At 39.3% G+C, this 19,266-nt stretch overlaps 2 protein-coding genes across 3 annotated transcripts; one reads left to right on the top strand and one right to left on the bottom strand.

Moving 5' to 3' along the window:
• Positions 1-6,962: 6,962 nt before the first annotated feature.
• Positions 6,963-11,961, top strand: LOC130013147 (NACHT and WD repeat domain-containing protein 2-like). The gene is made up of 3 exons (XM_056101760.1): positions 6,963-6,975; positions 7,795-8,849; positions 11,944-11,961. The coding sequence occupies exons 1-3, from the start codon at positions 6,963-6,965 to the stop codon at positions 11,959-11,961; spliced, it is 1,086 nt and encodes a 361-aa protein (XP_055957735.1).
• Positions 11,962-13,080: 1,119 nt separating this feature from the next.
• LOC126823755 (structure-specific endonuclease subunit slx1) lies at positions 13,081-19,053 on the bottom strand. Of its 2 annotated transcripts, none has more exons than XM_050552729.2 (6): positions 18,965-19,053; positions 17,545-17,890; positions 16,889-16,940; positions 15,643-16,017; positions 14,540-14,743; positions 13,081-13,945 (listed from the first exon to the last, which is right to left on the bottom strand). In XM_050552729.2, the coding sequence occupies exons 2-6, from the start codon at positions 17,715-17,717 to the stop codon at positions 13,895-13,897; spliced, it is 855 nt and encodes a 284-aa protein (XP_050408686.1). In that variant the 5' UTR covers positions 17,718-17,890; positions 18,965-19,053; the 3' UTR covers positions 13,081-13,894. The 2 variants fall into 2 exon arrangements, with proteins under 2 accessions (XP_050408686.1, XP_050408687.1); XM_050552730.2 differs by having other exon boundaries at positions 18,873-19,046.
• Between the last annotated feature and the right edge of the window lie 213 nt (positions 19,054-19,266).

Here is a 19,266-nt window from a genome sequence, read left to right on the forward strand (position 1 = left end):
CATGTCATCGTGGAATGCTCCTAATGAACCGTTCAATCACGATTTGGTGCAATCTGACCCACTCCTCTTGCAGTGCCACGGACAATTCTTGCAGTGTTGTCGGTTGACGTTGACGTCGACGGACATATCCCCGGATCAAATTAAACGTAATACACTAAAGCAAAGATACGCTTAACAGTAAATCTTATGCAAGAACCGACAGGAAAGCAAACATGGATAGGATAAACCAGCAAGCGGCAGTTTTCATCAACCCTTCCTTGAAGTGTCAAATTTAACAATGAACCCCTCCCACGTGTATGGCGCTATTGCGTGTCGCACATGCAGCTCAGTGGTTCTGTTGGGGCGATACGTTCTTCGTCTGTGAACATACTCTCAAAGCATGTCAAGTGTCCATGATTATGTATCATATCACAACCTGCATGGGTATTTGCATTTCAATATCTCCTACTTTTTTTAAGAGTATATACATGTATATCGCGACCGCTTCACTCACCATCCTAACATTAAAGGGAAAGAAAAAACTATCTATTTAAATTTTCGTGTCACGCGCCGCTCGTCAAGAATGCTAACATGATTCAACATCCCAAGAACTTGATATCATCAACAAGACTTCGTAAAACGTAACACGAACACGGATGCCCGACAATTTATTATCGAACCATGCTTTTTTTTATATCGGCGCATTGTACAGGGCGCATATTGTGATTGTCCCACACAAGTACCATGTAGTTAATCTGGCCCCACGGCTTTTACAAACATCCACGCCCTTACCGACTTTTTATTTCTAGCATTGAAACACAATTTAACTTGTGTCATAGGAGGTGGGGGAATCCAAACAGTATACTCTGCACAGGGTCTGAATTATAATAAGACCGACCGACGCCGTACCATGGGTCAAATATTAATGCAAAGTATAACTTTTACCGAAAGTTCCTCGGGGTTTTCCGCGGTGAGGGGCTGACAAGGAACCGTCTCTAGTCGTTCGGATGGTACGAAAATCGAGGTCTCGTGTACGTAAAAGAACCCTTGACCGTTAGGATTCGAAATAAGAGTGGGCCATAGTGTCGCTGTTCCGGCAAAATTCCTCCCATAGCGCATGTCCATCTTCTTTTGCCCAGTCGGTGCAGAAAGGTATGATATTAAACCCCGTTTCGTTTCATTTTATTTAATTACTTTTTACCATTTGTAGTAAGTAGTAACATAAGATATGAAACTGACGATGATGTGGATGAAGAAGCTCTACAAAAACAGAAACAAGAGAAAGAGGGCGTTTATAGATATACACATCTTAATGACGAGGACCGGACACTGGTAGTTAAATTATTCAGAGGACATATAGAGCTAGAGGAGGTACCAGATGTTCGAGCAAATATCGTCAAAATCTTCATCAGCTCCACCTTTACAGGTTGGTACCTTTCTCTTGACCCTTGACCTCCACCTGATTTCAGTTACCAATCAAAGATTACACAGTGAAAACTTGTTAGTAATTGATCTTGAAATTTACACATGTCACAATTTTATAGAATACAATTACTGCTTATTACTGAGCAATATTTCGACTAGGATTCTCTAGTCATTATCAAGCAATGATAAAATGTGAAAATATGATAAGACAATATATATATGTACACAACAATACTTAGTTAATGCTGACCAACCAGAGATACCCCTTAAGAACAATTTACCTGAGTATACAGGTCTCAATTTTATAGAATATAATTACTGCTTATTACCGAGCAACGTTTCGACTAGGTTTCTCTTGTCTTTATCAAGCAAATGTATTCCATAGAAGTGTGACCAATGTACAAAGTTAAAAATACGTAGTATCAATATAAGTCACCCGTTTCACGTAAGTTCAACAGAGACTTGAAGTAAAATGTACGTAAGTCTATTTTAGAAGTATTTAGAATACTCTGCCTAATCTACGACAATCATTACTGTACTGGTTGTTGAGGGATGGATACCAGAACCCGAAACCCAAGTAACCTTTTGCCCCATAGTATGGATATGTAAATGTTGACACCCTTACACTTGCATGGGAATCTAGAACAAATCTCGGAACATAGTCATGGAAAACATCGTCCCCACGGCCAGACAATCGAGTTCATGAACGTAGAGGTCTTTGGCAAACCTCGTTTACAAATTACACCACAAAACAATTCCCATGCCACTATCGTTATGATCTGCTTGCTTTCCAGATATGGAAGCAGAAAGAAATGCATTAGCTGAACACGTCTATCCCAGATTAAGAGAATCTTGCAGAGATAAATATGGAATAGATTTTCAGGTGAGAATATAGAAGGTTCCATACTTTTAGATCACATGCGATGTTGAATTGGTAATGTGATCTTCTACCAACGGTGTCAACTCAGGGATTCTAAAATGATAACACAAACTAAACTGAAATGGTATTTAACATCCTACGACGGACTTTCCAATTTCAGGCCAGTGGCATAGCCCAAAAATGTAGGTGGTGGTGGTGGTGGTACTGTGTGTGTGTGTGTGTGTGTGGGGGGGGGCAAGGGCTTCCGATGTACCTACACATGACGCCCCCCCCCCCTACCCTAGAAAAGTTTGGAAAATAGGGTTTCATCTGAAGAGAGGAACTATGAAAATGACGGAAAATTTCAATTTGCAATATTGGCGTATTATGAACGTACCTATAATAATTTATGAGAAAAACGAAAAGTTTGAATTTTGAAGATTATCACGCCTGGAGCAGGCATGAATTAATCTCATCCCCATCCTGAATTTAACCCGGAAAATTTTATACAATCTCCAGTTGGCTTTCTTATGGTAGGTTTCTTCGGGTTTCGGTCTGCGGTCGTGGGCGCCCAACCAATCTCACTCGGCATTATGCATTATGTGCGGCTCGACGATCATATATTGTCATTATAACTAAGGCGCCCCACCAATCATGTCATTATGGGTGCCCATCCACGATAAGGCACCCCACAAATCACGCCGTTTTGGGCGCCCCATCAATCAAGTTGTGGTGTTAATCGTGTGATTGATTATGAGGCGCCTCACCATTTGCTTATATTAATATAGCGACAGGATTGGCGAGGCGCCCATAAAACCAACTGCTATTGGTTGGTCGCCCCGCCAATCTCGTCGTGGGCGCCCAACCAATAATCACTTGACTTTATGGGTACGTCCATACTGATATGGGCAAGCTGGTCGTTGGCTTCGTATTGCGCTAGCTACGGGCCTGAATTTAACCCTATTTACGTTGTGTTCATTAAATACTAAAACTCCGGAAAACCATGTTGTTCTAAATACGTGTAATACTCCACTAAAACAAAATTCACAACAGCTATAACATTACATTATAAGAATAAGCATAAATCAGCAATGACGCTCAATGATATCTCCCTATGGGTGATGTGGGAACCAACTTCAAGAACTCTTGGTCGTGGAATGACGTCTAAGCAGTCTATGCATACGCCCTTTCGTTTAAAGACTGCCCCCACCCCCTCCAGCCTCCATCGGGAATAACGAGATACTATTAATGTGATTGGTCAGTATGCCAATACTGTATCTTAATGCCAGATAATGCAACGACTATTTTGATTAGTCAGCAAGTAGGCGTATTAAAGAAAAAGACAATCGCCCATAATTGTTATTGGCGTAGCAATCGTTAATGAGAAGATAATGTTCGTTGCGACGGCTACAGGGATATTAAGTTGACAATAACCCACTGTTCATAATATCAGTCTCTTTTGAAATTAATGAAGTTCTATCAAGATTGTTGAAATCCAACCTCTCTTATTTTGTAGGCAATAGATATGAGATGGGGAGTACCTATAGAGGCTAGTGAAGATCATTCTGCTACAGATTTGTGTTTAGCGGAACTATATCATTGTCAGTCAACTTCAGTTGGACCAAACTTTGTGGTGAGTTTTAAATTTAAAATTGCAGATTGATATTCTGCTATGGAAATATCGGGTGGCGATATAGTCGTCGGGTTAGGAGACTTACATCTGGTCAGCGTTCAATGGCTTCAGGGATCTGCCGAGATTGTTAATTTTCGTAAAGGTATTATGCTATACGTGAACTCATATGGTATGCCACATATATACTATTCAAAAAAAGTAGGGGATATTTGATTTTGGGGGCATAATACTAAAATATGCAAATGACTACGAAAAAAGTCACTATAGAACCTAACAGAAGAAACATTTCCAGTTACATGTGACGCCCAAACGCACCAATAGCTACCGCATGGAATGCAGGTGATGCTTGGGATCATCATGGGGGTCCAACCCAAGATTTGCACGACTCTGACTTTGAATGTTACAGTCATTGTGGCATTGAATTCCAGGGTGGAAACATCAGTTTAATTGTTTTAGTGACCAGAAAACAAATTTTGATATGCGTCGGCTTACCCAAAATGAAAGGTTACGTGCCCTTGGCATGCTAAAGATCGGCACAACACAGGCGGTTGTGGCGCGGACGATGAATGTTTCTCAGTCTGTCATAAGCAGGCTATGGTCCAGATACCGTGATACACAATCTGTACAGGACAGACCACGCTCAGGTCGACCAAGGGCGACAACTCAAGCCCAGGATCGATTTATCCGTACCTTGGCCTTGAGAAATCGTGTCATCACAGCAAATCAGATCAGCGCTCGTCTTCAAACAGACACTGATGTGAGAGTGAGTGGCCAGACGATTCGGAATCGACTGCAAAGGGGTCACCTTCGCGCCCGACGTCCTCGCGTGATCCCTTGTTTGAGAGATCATCACATTCAGGCAAGACGTCGTTGGTGTAGGGATCGTCAACACTGGGATAATCGACGCTGGAGCAATGTGATGTTTTCAGATGAGTCAAGGTTCACTGTTGATTTTTTGGACAGACGTAGGAGGGTGTGGCGTCGTCGAAACGAGTGCTTCCAAGACGTTAACGTCTTCAGACATGATCGATTTGGGGGTGGTTCTGTTATGGTGTGGGGAGGCATCACTGTTGCTGGAAGAACGGCTTTACATGTTGTTGCAGGGCGTGTTACAGGCCAGTACTACCGGGACAACATCTTGGCAGTCCATGTTGTGCCGTTCGCACGACGTCATGGCCGCCGTTTCATCTTCCAGGATGACAACGCAAGATGTCACAGGGCCAGGATCGTTACAGGTTACCTCCAACAACAGAACATCACCACATTACCTTGGCCAGCACTGAGTCCCGACCCCCCCCCCCCCCCATCGAGCATGTCTGGGACATGCTTGGACAGAGGTTACGTCAACGTCAACAACGTCCTGCCAATGTCCAAGAACTTGCTGCTGCGTTGCAACAGGAATGGGACAATCTGGACCAAAATGACCTTAGACGTCTCATTAGGAGTATGCCACGTCGGATCAATGCTTGTTTGGCAAACAGAGGAGGATTTACCCGTTACTGACATGGTTGTGATGCTGTGGTAACTTTGCTGTTTGACCCCGGGTATCATTTTACCCTTATAATGTTCAGTCTGTGCCTTACTTAGTCTAACGATCATTTGGAATAAATCGATGAATGTGAACTTCATTTCATTTTGTCCTTTGTTTCTTCGTCAGTTTCATTAGGTGACTTTAATAACACTTAAAAATCAAATATCCCCTACTTTTTTTGAATAGTATATATAACAGCAGACTCGGTTTATTTGTGCAATTCAAAGTATAAAGAATCCAGATTCCTATAGATACCTAGCAAAAATTTAGATGTATTAAAAGTTGTTATACCGATGCTATTTTCAGGCTTTTATAGGGCAGCGGTATGGTTATATTCCAATTCCCGCCAGCATTCTGAGAGCTGAATATGAAGTTATTGAATCTCATGTTCGTAAAACGTCTCCTGCAGATGCGGATTTGTTGAATAAATGTTTTTTAAAAGATCAGAATGTTCATCCTAATGTGTTTAGACTTCAACCTGTTAGTTACATTACTGGTAAGTAACAGAAAACATAAACGTGGAACGGAAAGTCAATGTACCCAAGGCGACATTTTGTCGAATTCATGTCGACTGTTAGCCAAGGATATAATAACCCATTTTCAGTAAAACATACGAAAACAAAACTAAAAAAACCCAAAAAAGGTGAAATTTATAAAAATGATTAGACCTTCTGTAAGTTGTGGTCGAAACAATATATCTTAAATCCGACAAAGAGTCATCTAATCTGTGACCATCCGATAATATTTTGGAAAATAAAACTCTGCTTAATTTTGTGTTAAAATCCCTTAAAATCCTCTATGTTGGGGTCGAGCAACTAGCTCAACATATGTGATACGTTTTCAAACAACTTAAACCCGTCAGTCTTCATATGGAAATGGAGACCGGTGTCCTAAGCTGTATTATGCGGTGTCTGGATAAAACCAGACTGTTATTTTATAAAAAAAAATAATGTGTAGGTGAAATTTACCTTTCGTTATCAAGTACAGCACATGGGTCATTCATTATATAAACCTCTAAAGGAACGGAAATCGATTATCAGGTCACCCAATGAAAAAATTGACCCGAAATCTCCAAAGGGTTAAGTGTCCTGATAAGCAGTTTTGACCTTCACGTCCAAACGACTCAATATTTTGAGCTGAAATTTGAGACAAGGTAATTACATACACCATTCCTCTATATTTTGGCGCTTAAATTTCATACGTACTCAGACTTTTATTTTTGAGACTCTGTTCAAATCGGGATAGTATAAGCTGATTAAAATATTACAATACACTGATATTCAGTACGAACGTTCCCCTGTAGACCCATCTACATTAAACTGGAAATTAAACGAACAGATTTTAAAAATAGCCATACTGGTAAGATAGTTCACAGCAGAAAAAGAGGAATTTATTTAATTCTCCCAGGGTATTTTTTTACAGGAAAAATTAGAAAACCTTGGAAGGAAACAGAAGTGAACATAAAAAGGATACTTAAATCAGGCGGGCAGTCTGCTTTGGAAGCTCACGAAATAAGTAGAGCCTTTTTCAGGCAAATGAAAGCTTCTGGTAAGAAAACTAATTTATTGGGCAACAACTGAAGGGGGTTACAGTCTGACAACATATAACGTTTCTGTTAAAGAGAATACACATGAACCCCACGATTCCTTCTGACCCACCCAGTAGTTTGGATATAAGTAGGGATGGATGTCGTGCAAGAGACAGATCATGTTTGTTTTATTTTTGTATCTTTCATTCAATTCAGTTGAATTATGGTTTAGTCAATGGCAACATAGTCAAATTCAGTATAGTTTTACATTCTCTATGGTGGCTTTAAATATTTTCTTGTTTCAACCCCTTGTCCTTTCGTTTTATAGCCAATGTTTACAATTTATTGAAGGCTGTGAATTAAAAACTAGAACAGTTGGGTTATTAATATTGACTAATTTGTTTTTCTTACAGTTACTGAACATGAAATCTATGAAGGTTTAATTGGTATCAACAGACAGAAAGATAGAGACAACAATGCCATCGTGTACATTAGGGATTTCCTGGACCTTCACAGAAACTTACAGAGTAAAAAAGCAAAAACATTTGTTGAGGTGATTGGAAATCCACCAGAAATGCATCCTGAAACTAAATCATTGCTAGACGACCTAAAGGCCAAGTCAAAAGAGAAGTTATCTGCTAATAATTATCTGAAATCATCAATATCTTGGAAGGAATCGGGTATAGATCCTAAATTCCACGCGCCTTACTTACAGAGGGTGTGTAATCATTTTGAAAGAACGGTCAACAAACTGGTGGAACGGAATATTTTTAGCAGAAGGAAGTTAGACGACGATTCTCTTTACCACGAAGTCCTTCAACATTGGACTACTCTGAAAGGTCGATGTGAAACGTTTGTTGGTCGAGAAGATGAACTTGCTGTCATCCAAAAGTACCTTCTTTCAAGTGAATCCTCACAGCCACTGGTAGTTTTTGGGCCATCAGGTAGTGGTAAAACATCTCTGCTAGCAAAGGGTGCTATTTTAGCCAACAGCATTCGTGGACTACATGAGCAAGCGAATCCTGCGGTCATTGTAAGATTTTTAGGAACAACCCCCGACAGTTCTTCTATCCAGCAACTTTTGTACTCAGTGTGTCACCAGCTAGCATTTGTTGCCAACAGAAACAGAAGTGACGTTCCAGAAGATTTTCTTAGTTTGAAAGTTTACTTCAGAAATTTAGTCCTAGAAGGTGATTTTAGAGGAAGGGTTCTGATTGTGCTGGACGCCTTAAACCAGTTATCGACTAATCAAAATGCACATAAATTAGACTGGCTCCCAGCCCGACATGCTAGAAATGTTAAAATAATCGTATCAACGATACCGTTCAAATTCAAAATATTAGATAGACTCATGAACAGAATCCAAGACAACTTCATTCATACTCAACCCTTACCGACCAAGGATTGTGAAGATATTGTGAAAATTCTGCTAGACAGGTCTCAACGAAAAGTCACCTACGAGCAATGGAAAACCATCCGAAAGTCATTTCAGAGCTGCACCCTTCCTCTCTTTGTCACACTTACCTTTGAAGAAGCAAAGAGGTGGCATTCTTATGATCAAAGCCATGAGAATGTCCTCACGACTACTGTCGAGTCTTGCATTCATACTCTATTCGAACGTTTAGAAAAGAAGCACGGTAAAATGTTTGTAGCCAAGGCGTTATCATACATAACAGCTGCTAGAGACGGTTTGAGCGAATCGGAATTAGAAGATATTCTTTCACTCGATGATGAAGTCTTGAACAGTTTATTCGTTATGTGGCTTCCCCCAATTCGTCGTTTGCCACCAAGTTTATTGTCTCGCCTGCAATTGGACATCGGTAACTTTCTGTTGGAAAGAGATGCGGATGGGACTGTGGTATTGTCTTGGTTTCATCAACAATTTGTTAATGTTGTTACTGAGAGATATTTAGAGGAATATTTGACCGTAGTGGAAATACACAGACTTATTGAACAATATTATATGGGCATGTGGGCTGACGTCAAAAAACAGTTTACATACACAAAACAACTGATGTCCAGATTGAACATAAGAGATGAAAACGGTAGCGCTCTCAGACATGTACCTAAACAACCCATGCTCTTCAATTCCGAGGGTACTCCCAGATACAACGTGAGGAAACTAAAGCAGGTACCTTATAGCTTACTCCACAGTCGCCAGTTGAGCAGATTAAAGGGCACCTGCTTGTGTAATTATGAATGGATTTATTATAAAATGAAGGCCACTTCACTCCAAACCCTGCTTGCAGATTACGCTCTCATTGACGACAAAGAATGTAACTTAATAGCTGATGCTTTACGTATGACTGGATCGGTGCTCTCAATAGATGTACACGCTCTTGTTCCTGAATTAACTGGACGACTTTTACCTCATGCGTCAAAGTATGCCTATATAAAACAGCTCGTTGGACAGTGCGATCTCGTCACCCAATACCACTGCCCATTAGTACCCAACTGTCAAATATACACCGCACCCGGGGGACCTTTACAATTTGAATGTGAAATAAATGCCAAACCGACTGCACGGGTTGAAGTGGATGTTTTTCAAAGTTCAGTTGGCGTCCTCATGACGGCCAAGCCATTTTATAATAACAGCGTTCAGGTTTGGGAGTTGAGTCAGGGGGAACCTAGACAAGATTTTAAGATGCACATAGGAAAACTTTATCCCAGCAAGGACGGAAGGTATATCAGTACCTTTAAGAACAATAAATTCGTGCTTGTGTATAAAACAGATGGCGGTGAACTTCACGGGGAAATTGATTATGAATATGGTGTTGTGAACAGTGTGACTGCATCTAAAAGACTTCTAGCATTTATCACCGATCAGGGAATAGGACCGTACGTTGTTGATATAAAGGACTGCGTTCTATTGCACAAGTTTAGTTACAACTGTACAACCTGTGTCATCAGTGCTAACGAATCGTTCTTGGTATTAAGTTCGCAAAAGCACCTTTTCTTGTACGAGATTCCGCTTATGGAGAGAAAATGTGTCACTAGAATGAACGATGAAGTAAAACTAATCAGGTTTACTAAAAACGAATTAAAATACTTCGCCATGACCCAGTCGAATCTTCTCTATTCGGTTCATTTTAATCTTGGTACGAAGGACGCGATCACGAATGATATCATAAGTGATTTTGACATTAAGGACTTTGTTATGTCGCATGCTCAGAATTTAATTTTGGTTAGAGCAGCACGCTGCCTGTATCTTATAGATGCACACGAGGAAACGTTAAAGCTTCGATTACAGAAAATGCCAGAAGGCGCCTTTGTGGAGACCATGTCGACCTTTTCAGCTGCGGGTTTCACGCCCAACGACGAGATGATCGTGGCGTCCCGGTACACGTATATAGCCGTTTGGGACAGCAGGTCTGGTGAACCGCTTAGATTACTTCTGGCCTCTGTTTCTCCCATTGTCAAAATCTTCACATGCGACACACTAAACAAAACAATCGCTCTGTTGAAAAATAATACGTTACAAGTATGGAATATGAACAACCTGGGAGCTGATGTACAGCATGCGAACAAGGTGGTCCGAGGACGGGTGTTAAACCTGGCACTGTCTTCCACCAGCGCGCAAGCAATTTGTTCCAGTGATCGACTACCACCAGAGGTAACTGTTGTCGACCTTGGTAGCGGCGATGTTCAACACGTGTTTCCCTACAGTCCGGAACGGGAAGATAAAATTTTCAAACTTCAGATGTCCCCTGCTGGAAAATATTGTGTAGTCCGGGGGAGACAATCCTCGCATGCGACGGCGCCTATTCTCTGGAGCATTTTATCTGATGATCTGATCTATGACATGAGTCTTCAAGAAACTTTTCATTTAGCAATAAATAACAGATATGTGATCTTTGATAGATCAAGCTCTTACATAGCATGTGTCCAGAGTTTATCCTACGTTCCTTGTGATTGGATAGGAAACTCATACGTGGTGAAGATTTTCCAACCCGACCATTTCTACAAGAAACCGACGGAATTAACTATTCCGAGCAACACCGAGTTCGTTTGTAAACCGTTGATCTTTTCCAGTGGAAAGTACCATGCTTTCGTTGCCCTGTATCAGAAATGTAAAGTTATCTCCGATCCAATTTCAAGAATTGAGAGAGGGCGTGTGTTTGAATCCAGGTTATCTTTGCTCAATCTAAGTTCGACGTCGTCCGAAAGAAACGTCACCGTCAAAAGTCTGTTACGTACTGCTGACGAAAAAGACAAATTTGTAGACATTCGATCGACATTGAGTAATAAACTTGTGCTTATATATGCGAAGAATATTGACTACTTTCAGTTTGACAACAAATGCGGATTGATGTGTCCTTTAGACGTGGAAAAGTGTGCCATTTTGTATGATCCAAAAACTGATTTTCTGTTACGTCACTTGCCCTTTATTTTAAGTCCAAGCGTCAATGTTAGTTCGTGCGCCTACTCTAAACACGGCTCCATTATCTTAAGTGACCACCTGGAGGTTTTTAGGAACAGCACTAAAGGATTCGTTCAGAAAGTTTCTACAGAAGTCATTGACGACTCGGCTAAACTTGTCCTGGACGGCCAGTACATCGTGGCTATATGTAAAACGGGTAAAATCGTCCTGGTTATGAGATCATCTAATGGAGAAACTGTAGGGAAGTTGTTCATCCATGGCCAGGCGTCTTGTCTTGAAGTCGGGGAAGATGACCGAACAGTGGCTGTAGGCTGCAATGACGGGCGTGTAATGATCCTCACTTTAATAATAGAATGTGAAGACCCTGTTAAGGACCTAATCTCCAAACTCCCTACAAGGACCAGTAAGACAATGGTGGACACGCTCAAGTTGTTCGATAGAGACGTTATAAAATCAAAATACCAGCCTGGTATCGCGCGTCCAAAAAAGGCTCCCAATTTTAAGACTATCTGCAAAGCAGTTACAATGACCCAGAAAGCCGCCAAGATACAATCACAAGCTTGCAGTATTCAGTAATGGCTGGAATATATCTATGACTTTTATTCAGGCTCTCAACATTTATTAGTCCTGTTTGGCAATACTGTCATACAGAAAAGACCATCAGTATGTTTCATACCAGAGTGCGTGCCACAGATTATGTCAGAGATCTAGAAGGTTCATTGGAAGCAATGTAAAGTTGTCTACATATTAACACGGGATGTCTCATGGAAGAGACTGAAAAAGACGTTTTCAGAAATATGTGCAGTTTGGTTGAGCAGGAACAGGTGAAGTGGGAATGTCCTGCTGCCTTGTAACTAACAATTACGTGCTGTACATGTGGAAGCGTAATCGGTTACTGACCTGATCCCGAGTTCAAATAAGGTGAAGTTTTGAGTAAATTCTTTGATTAAGTCCGGGAATGCTTTGTGAACTCGGGACCTGAAATCCCTATTTCGCTTCCTGGGTAGTATGGTTTTGTAACCTCCAGTACCAAAAACCCATGTCATCAATACTTATTATAACCAGGATTCAGAACCATTGCTATGTTTTCAATCTTGTTTCATTTAAGTAGAATAGTTTGTTTCAATATGTGCCAATATATATATATCATCTCACTGAGAGGAAAAGTAGTTTGTTTGAAGGTATAATATGAAAAACAATATAAATATTTATCTACCAAACTATTATTGTACAGCCCATTCTAATATTAACCCCATGCACCTACCACACAGTGGATAGCTGGTACCTATTTGTGGCCGCAATACAATAACCAGTCTACATATATAAGTCACAGGTTCTATCCAGTGTTTGCAGGAGCATATTTCCATGTAATTAGGTTACCGCCAAACCCCAATGTGGCACAATAACCAGTACACATATGCAAAGTCATGGGTTCAATCCAGTCTTTGCACAAGTAGGTCACCTCTTTGTACTTGGGTTACCTCTAATGCCCTATGCGGCACAATAATCAGTCTACATGTGCAAGTTATACGTTCGATCCAATGTTTGCACTTTGCAGGAATAGGTTATCTCCCTGTAATTAGCTTTCCCCCAAATCCTAAAGACCCCTGGGCGCAAGTGAATTACTGGAACAAAATTATGTCATGTTAGTCCCAAAATGACCTGGTAAGTGCCAAATAAATGTTAAACATATTCTGTAGATTTTGTTTAATGCCTGATATATATTCAAAAAAGATAATACATATTATTTATCTTAAATCAGTTTAATGAATTCTTCATCGTCTCATTTATACATATGTAAATAAATAAATTGTGTGTATATATAATTATCCTTCAAAGGCTTGATGCGTCTTGAATTTTGCTAAAATATCAAATCTCTGAAGCATATGGAATGTATAGACATCCAATCTTACTAGAAAAATACTGGATTACCCGAAAAACACCCATGGGGCAAGCACTGGCCAAAAATGTCTGGGTACCACTAACTGGCAACCCGACTGTTGTCTGCCAGCTTATTGTGTGCTAGCTTGACTGAGGGAGCGGTTGTTATTTCTTGATCAAATGGTTAGGTGGTTTTGGGAACACTGAGGGGTGTCAACGTACAAATGTCTTTGCAATAAACTCTGCAATTAAACAGTGGAAAAATAAGTTGACAGAAAATAATTTAGAATTAAATTAAGCCTCAATATGTATGGTAAATGGACAGAAAGTAATAAAAAAATACATTCTGAAAAATGGACCCTCACTCAAACAAGCGAGATGACAGACGTGGCCTCCAACATCAGTTTATTTATAGCTTGCGGAATCTCCTGTATATGCAAAGGTTTGAGAGGGATTTGAATCAAGTTTTTGATAGATTAATTAGTTTTTAGTCCAAATATATCATCAAATCACACAGTTTGTACGTGAGGAAAGTATCTTTAAAATTACCAATTTTATTGAGCTTTCAGACTAGCTTAGAAAATGGAGACTAGTCCTGCCAGCACAGACCAATCACAAAGGTTTGACGTTTTTTTACAGCTGAATCTTCAAAGGATAAATTTGGAAAATACAATGTTTCAGTCAGTTTCACTTTCTTCAAGGTAATCTCCAGAACCCTTTTCACATTCCTGGAAAAAAAATAAATAAAATAAGAACCATATTTAGAAAGTAATAAGAGACATAGTTGAGATATCAGTCAACATGAAAATAAGAGAGAGAGATATGGGGTTTAATCCACTCGACACAAACTAGTTCATTTGGGGACTAACATATGGATCAATATTTTTCAATTTAGCAGGGGTATTTAGCAGTGGGAGGAAACCGGAGGTCCTGAAGAAAACCCACAAGGTTGGACAGGCGACCCTACTCCTTGTCACACACAACCCGGGAATCGAAACCATGCCAGTTGACTCAATGAAAGACCTTATGATACATGGGCTAACCATTCGTCCACCCACCCCCACCATCGAAATAAGGGTAGACCGTATACAAAAAGAAAATAAGACAATTAATGAAAAGAATTGTGGATTTTGTTGGTTATCGTTTTGGTTTACATCACTAAAAAAGAATTCATTGATTTCTCCACCTATACATTTCCAGTGGTAAGATGAATTAACTCTGAAAAAAGCTTGGTTGAATTTGGATTCAATTTTAGAGTATAGATGATACTGACAATCATAAATGACACTGGACCTTTTGTCAACAGTCATTTACATCCTTACCTCTGTCAGTTCTAATAGGTTTGTGAGGCATCCTTGTTTGTGTCGTATTAGTTCTCCCCACAGTAATGTCTGACTACACCAAGGGCAATTCCCTTCAATAGGTATTAAATGATCATCTCCAGTTAAAAACTTTTTAGCCAAACAGACGATGTGAGAGATCATGTTACAAACGGGATATAAACAGGAGAGTGTGATATCTTGTTCCTGAAACACAGAGTACAAAAAATAAAATAAAAGGGAGATAATTGTAAAAGATTTAAATGGGAGGTAATTGCCGAAATGAAATGAATGAAATGAAATGGGTTTTAACTTAACGTCTTATTGTTCTCCACTGACTGGGCTAATTACTGTGCTAATGAAGACAGGCAGGAGGAAAATTGTACCCGAACAGCAGTGCTACAGTCTACTCATTTCAAATTCCAACTGTCACAAGTTCTTTTACGGGCACACCAATGTGTACAAGGGATCCCCATTTTCCATCCCATCCTATTGACTAGACACGTTCCTTGCCAGGCCCTCTATCCTACATCATTGACAAGGAGAAATCAAGTTGGAAAATTCTGGGGAACTTTCTCGACCAACACCAGGATTGAACCCCAGAGCTCATGGCATGAGCCATGATTGACATGACCCATAGCTGCAACAACAAAATCCACACATGTAACCAAATTCAAAAACAATCAGATGAGAGAGGTTAAATAGAGTTTATCATCCACTCGGCACTGACTAGGTCATTTCAGGACTAACATAGTTCAATTATATTTCAATAATTTGCTTGTGCATAGGGGTCTTTTAGGTGTTAAAGAAAACCGAGGCTGGACAGGCGACTTTACTCTGTGTCAGGTAAGCTGGGAATTGGAACCCCACCACTAGACTAAACGACAGACCTTAGGATCTAAATCGCACACGTTTACCCATTCCACCACCCACCCTGCTTTAAGAGAACAGCAACCTGGTTAAGCGAGGTTTTTCATTTGGGTCAAAATTAAAATGGCTGATTTCGTCATACATAAATCAAAGCTTGGTATAAGTGGACAGGTTTAAAGTTTAAACCGCCAGTTCAGGATCCTGTTTGGATACGCCTGGAAACAGAAAATTGATACCTTTAACGTTATCCATTTTGAACAAACTGCACAAGATTTTTGTAATTCGATATCAACGTTTTCAAGTTGCGAGCTTTTGTCACTGTCCTCATCTTTTCTTTTCTTCGTTTTTTTCTTCTTCACATCAACTTTCTTACAAATGATTGGTCCATATTCAACAGGCATATGGATTGGTGGTAAAGCATTCGGGGAGAAATCTTGTCGGAACTCTTGTTTCAGCCAGCGAATAGTTAAAGATAACCTATTCCATGGAGCAGTTCTTAACATCTGAGAAACTATCCGAAAATGAAAGTCATACTGTTTCTCTGTTTTACGTTTTCCCGGCAGATGTCTTAATCTTCTTGATATCTTTGGGTGCTGCCATGCCCACTCAAACTGAATATAAAAACAACATAATCCTTCAACAGAAAACAAAAACACAGAGAGAGAGAGAGAGAGATGGGGTTTAATACCCATTCGAAACAAACCAGGTCATTTTGGGACTAACATTTAGTTTAATTTAATTTCAATAATTCGCTTGCGTGTAGGGGTCTTTAGTAGTGGGAGGAAACCGGAGGACCCGGAGAAAACCCACAAAGCTAGACAGACGACCCTACTCCTTGCCACGTACAACCGGGGAATCGAAACCACACCAGTTGACTCAATCACAGACATTATGATACAACGCGCACACGCTAACCATTCGGCCACCAGACTTCTGTTTTAAAATTTTAATTAAACAATCTGGGATCATTAAATCATAGAATAAAACAAAAAAAATTGCTGATTCTTGATCAAATTTCGTTTCTTAAAAAAAAAATGCAAAACAAAAGGAAACATTTTTAATTTGTGCATAAACTATTTGATCTGTATGAAATTTCTCATTGTAATCTTATAGCCGCGGTGGCTCGGTGAATATTACATGAAATGGGGTTTACCGTCCTTCTTTTCTGCACCGTCAGGACTAATGAAGATGGGTATAAACTATGCAGTGTCCAGTTAGAGACATTTGCCTTGAAAGTGGCGTTCCCTCCTACTCATCAACAGATTGCAATTGTCAAGGATTAATTTTTAAGTACATGTATCTGGTTACCCCTTGTCAATACCGAATGGATATCCTTTCAAGAAAAGACATTTAGTCATTCGGAATGGATAGCACATTAAAGATCCAGGTGGAAATGGAAAAAAAAAAGTAGGCTGTAGCCATTTTGTCATGCTAGATTCCATTTCACTTCTAGTCAGATCATCTAAAAATCAGCTCACCTACCCTTAATGCTGACACAGCTTCTGGAAAACCATGTATGATTAAAACCATTTCCCTGGAAGAAAAATTTACAAAATATCAAAAAATAGAAATCCTCTCATACCAAGAAAGTTATGATTTGGAAGAAGCCAGAAAGTAAATTTTGTAAAATATGCTAGAAATGATTGCTTGACTCCCCACAATTGGTATTAGAGAGGTTTCGCAACTTAACAGTTACACTTACATTTTCATTTAGATAAATATAACTGGAAACTGTACATTATGAAGTTTCACAAAATTCGTAGGTGGTGACACAATCTCGATCCATCATGTCGACAGGCATTTATCACGGATAGATCATTGAAGATGAGATTACTAAAGCATGCACATGTTTTGTCTACATGAAGGAGAAGGTCTTCTCTGTGGATTTAGTTCGTCAAAACCACGATTCAGAGAAAAATTATGGACTGGATTAGAAAAATTAAACAAGGTTTAGCTAAGTGTTGTGAACTTACAGTTATGGAGACTACTTCACTTCATACATCACAAATTATTAGTGTAAATGTAAAGTTGCGAAACCTCTCTATTATAAATTTCCTTATCGTTTCAGTAGTTCTACAGCTTGAATGATTTGAAAATGGAAGGTGTGTATCATTGAACTATTAAATGTAAATTATTACCATGGTCCTTTTCCATCTGTTCTCCAAGCTCCACCAGCTTTAGCGCCAGTGTTGTGCTGATGTATTCGTCTATTAGGATCAGTAGTTTTACCGATATATACCCGACCTTTATATTTTGGATTCAGATTGTATAATAAATACACACCATAAAAAGCTTCTACTTCCTGTACCATTATAAAGACTGAATATGAATTCTCTACAATTTCAAACACTTGATGAAATTATTTATAAAATTCATCATCCCAAAAACGTATTTCCAGGGATTCCATAAGCTATTCACTCTGTTGCCAGTCAGATAATCAACTTGACAGGTAGGTTATACTGAGCATGATGAATGTGCAGTAATCTGAAATAAAATAAAACCAAGTACGAACAATCCAAACCATTAGACAAAATTCGAAGTCCTAAACAAACGGTATAGGCAAAATAGTGTAATAAGGCAAAATAGTGTAAATGTATCTGACTTTAAATTTTAAATCTATACCATTTCTTGGCCTATATAAAAACATAACTGATGATCTTAAAGACAAAGATCCCAGCATGTCACAATCATCTGATCAATTTATTGAAGGGGGTTGATGCACAATCTGGAATTTTTCTACCTCAGATCATAACAATCTACAGACTGTTTTGTCATTTTTGTAGCGAATTTCTTCACTAATTCAAGCTGTTTATCACCAGATCCATCCACAGCAAAATCATGAATTTTCACAAAAACAAGACGGAAAAGGTAAATTCAAAACTCTTCATAGATTATAGACTCTAATCTAAATTTTAAAAAAATTAAAGTTGTGTGTCTGTCAAATTTTGGGGTGAATTTTGAGTACCATATTAGCAGTTAATTTATATAACATGTTCAAATAAAATTAGGTGCAAAATTGTTTTAAAAGTTTGTGGTAATCGGGGTCTAGAACTCCAAATCTTGCCAATGCAATCAAATTTTCCCATACAAAACAAGGATAAAAGCTTTTGACTCTGTGATCATAGGCGTACGCCCCCTAACTTTCGGGCAATCTGACTTTTCAGGCAGATGGGTCAAGTAAAAAAAAAATTTTGGTTACAGAACCATATTGGACAACTTTGGAGTTGCTTAACTTACAGGCTAGAATTGCTCAAAAACGCATTTGTCGCGGTTACACTTTCAAAATTTTCTCCAGGAGGGCGAGGCCCCCATGCCCCACGACGACTGGTTTTTTGTTTGGAATTCGGGTCACCCACTAAGGTAGGCTATATTGGACCACATTGAATTTGAGCTGTATTCAAGGCCTGAGTGGAATAGCAGGAAAACGCGTTTGCGGCAGTTAAAATTTCAATTATTACTATAGTACCGTGCCGTTTTAACATGTTTCTGCTAATGAAAGGAACTGAATATCATAACTTTTGACTTTAATATTTAAATATAAATAAAACAACCACCGACACATTGCAAATGTTCGGCATTCACCGCGACTGATTTGTGCTCTTCGAATTTTTGTTTCAATCAACCACCATTTTAGCAGTCACGTGACACTTTAAACGGCACAATGTAGCCTTTATTAACTAGACTCTGCATTGTCTGCGCTCATTTGTTAATTAATATTAAATATTAAGGAGTAATATCCAGTTTAATTTTCCTTCGAGTTTAGAAGTAAATTATTTTCTACTGTTTAAAAGTTTCAAGAAAATGACTGAAGCCCACTGTCATACTCGCCCATATATAATTAAATACCGTTGTAATATTCC

The sequence above is a fragment of the Patella vulgata genome, chromosome 6 (assembly GCF_932274485.2).
Source record: "Patella vulgata chromosome 6, xgPatVulg1.2, whole genome shotgun sequence".
Taxonomy (NCBI): Eukaryota; Metazoa; Mollusca; class Gastropoda; family Patellidae; genus Patella; species Patella vulgata.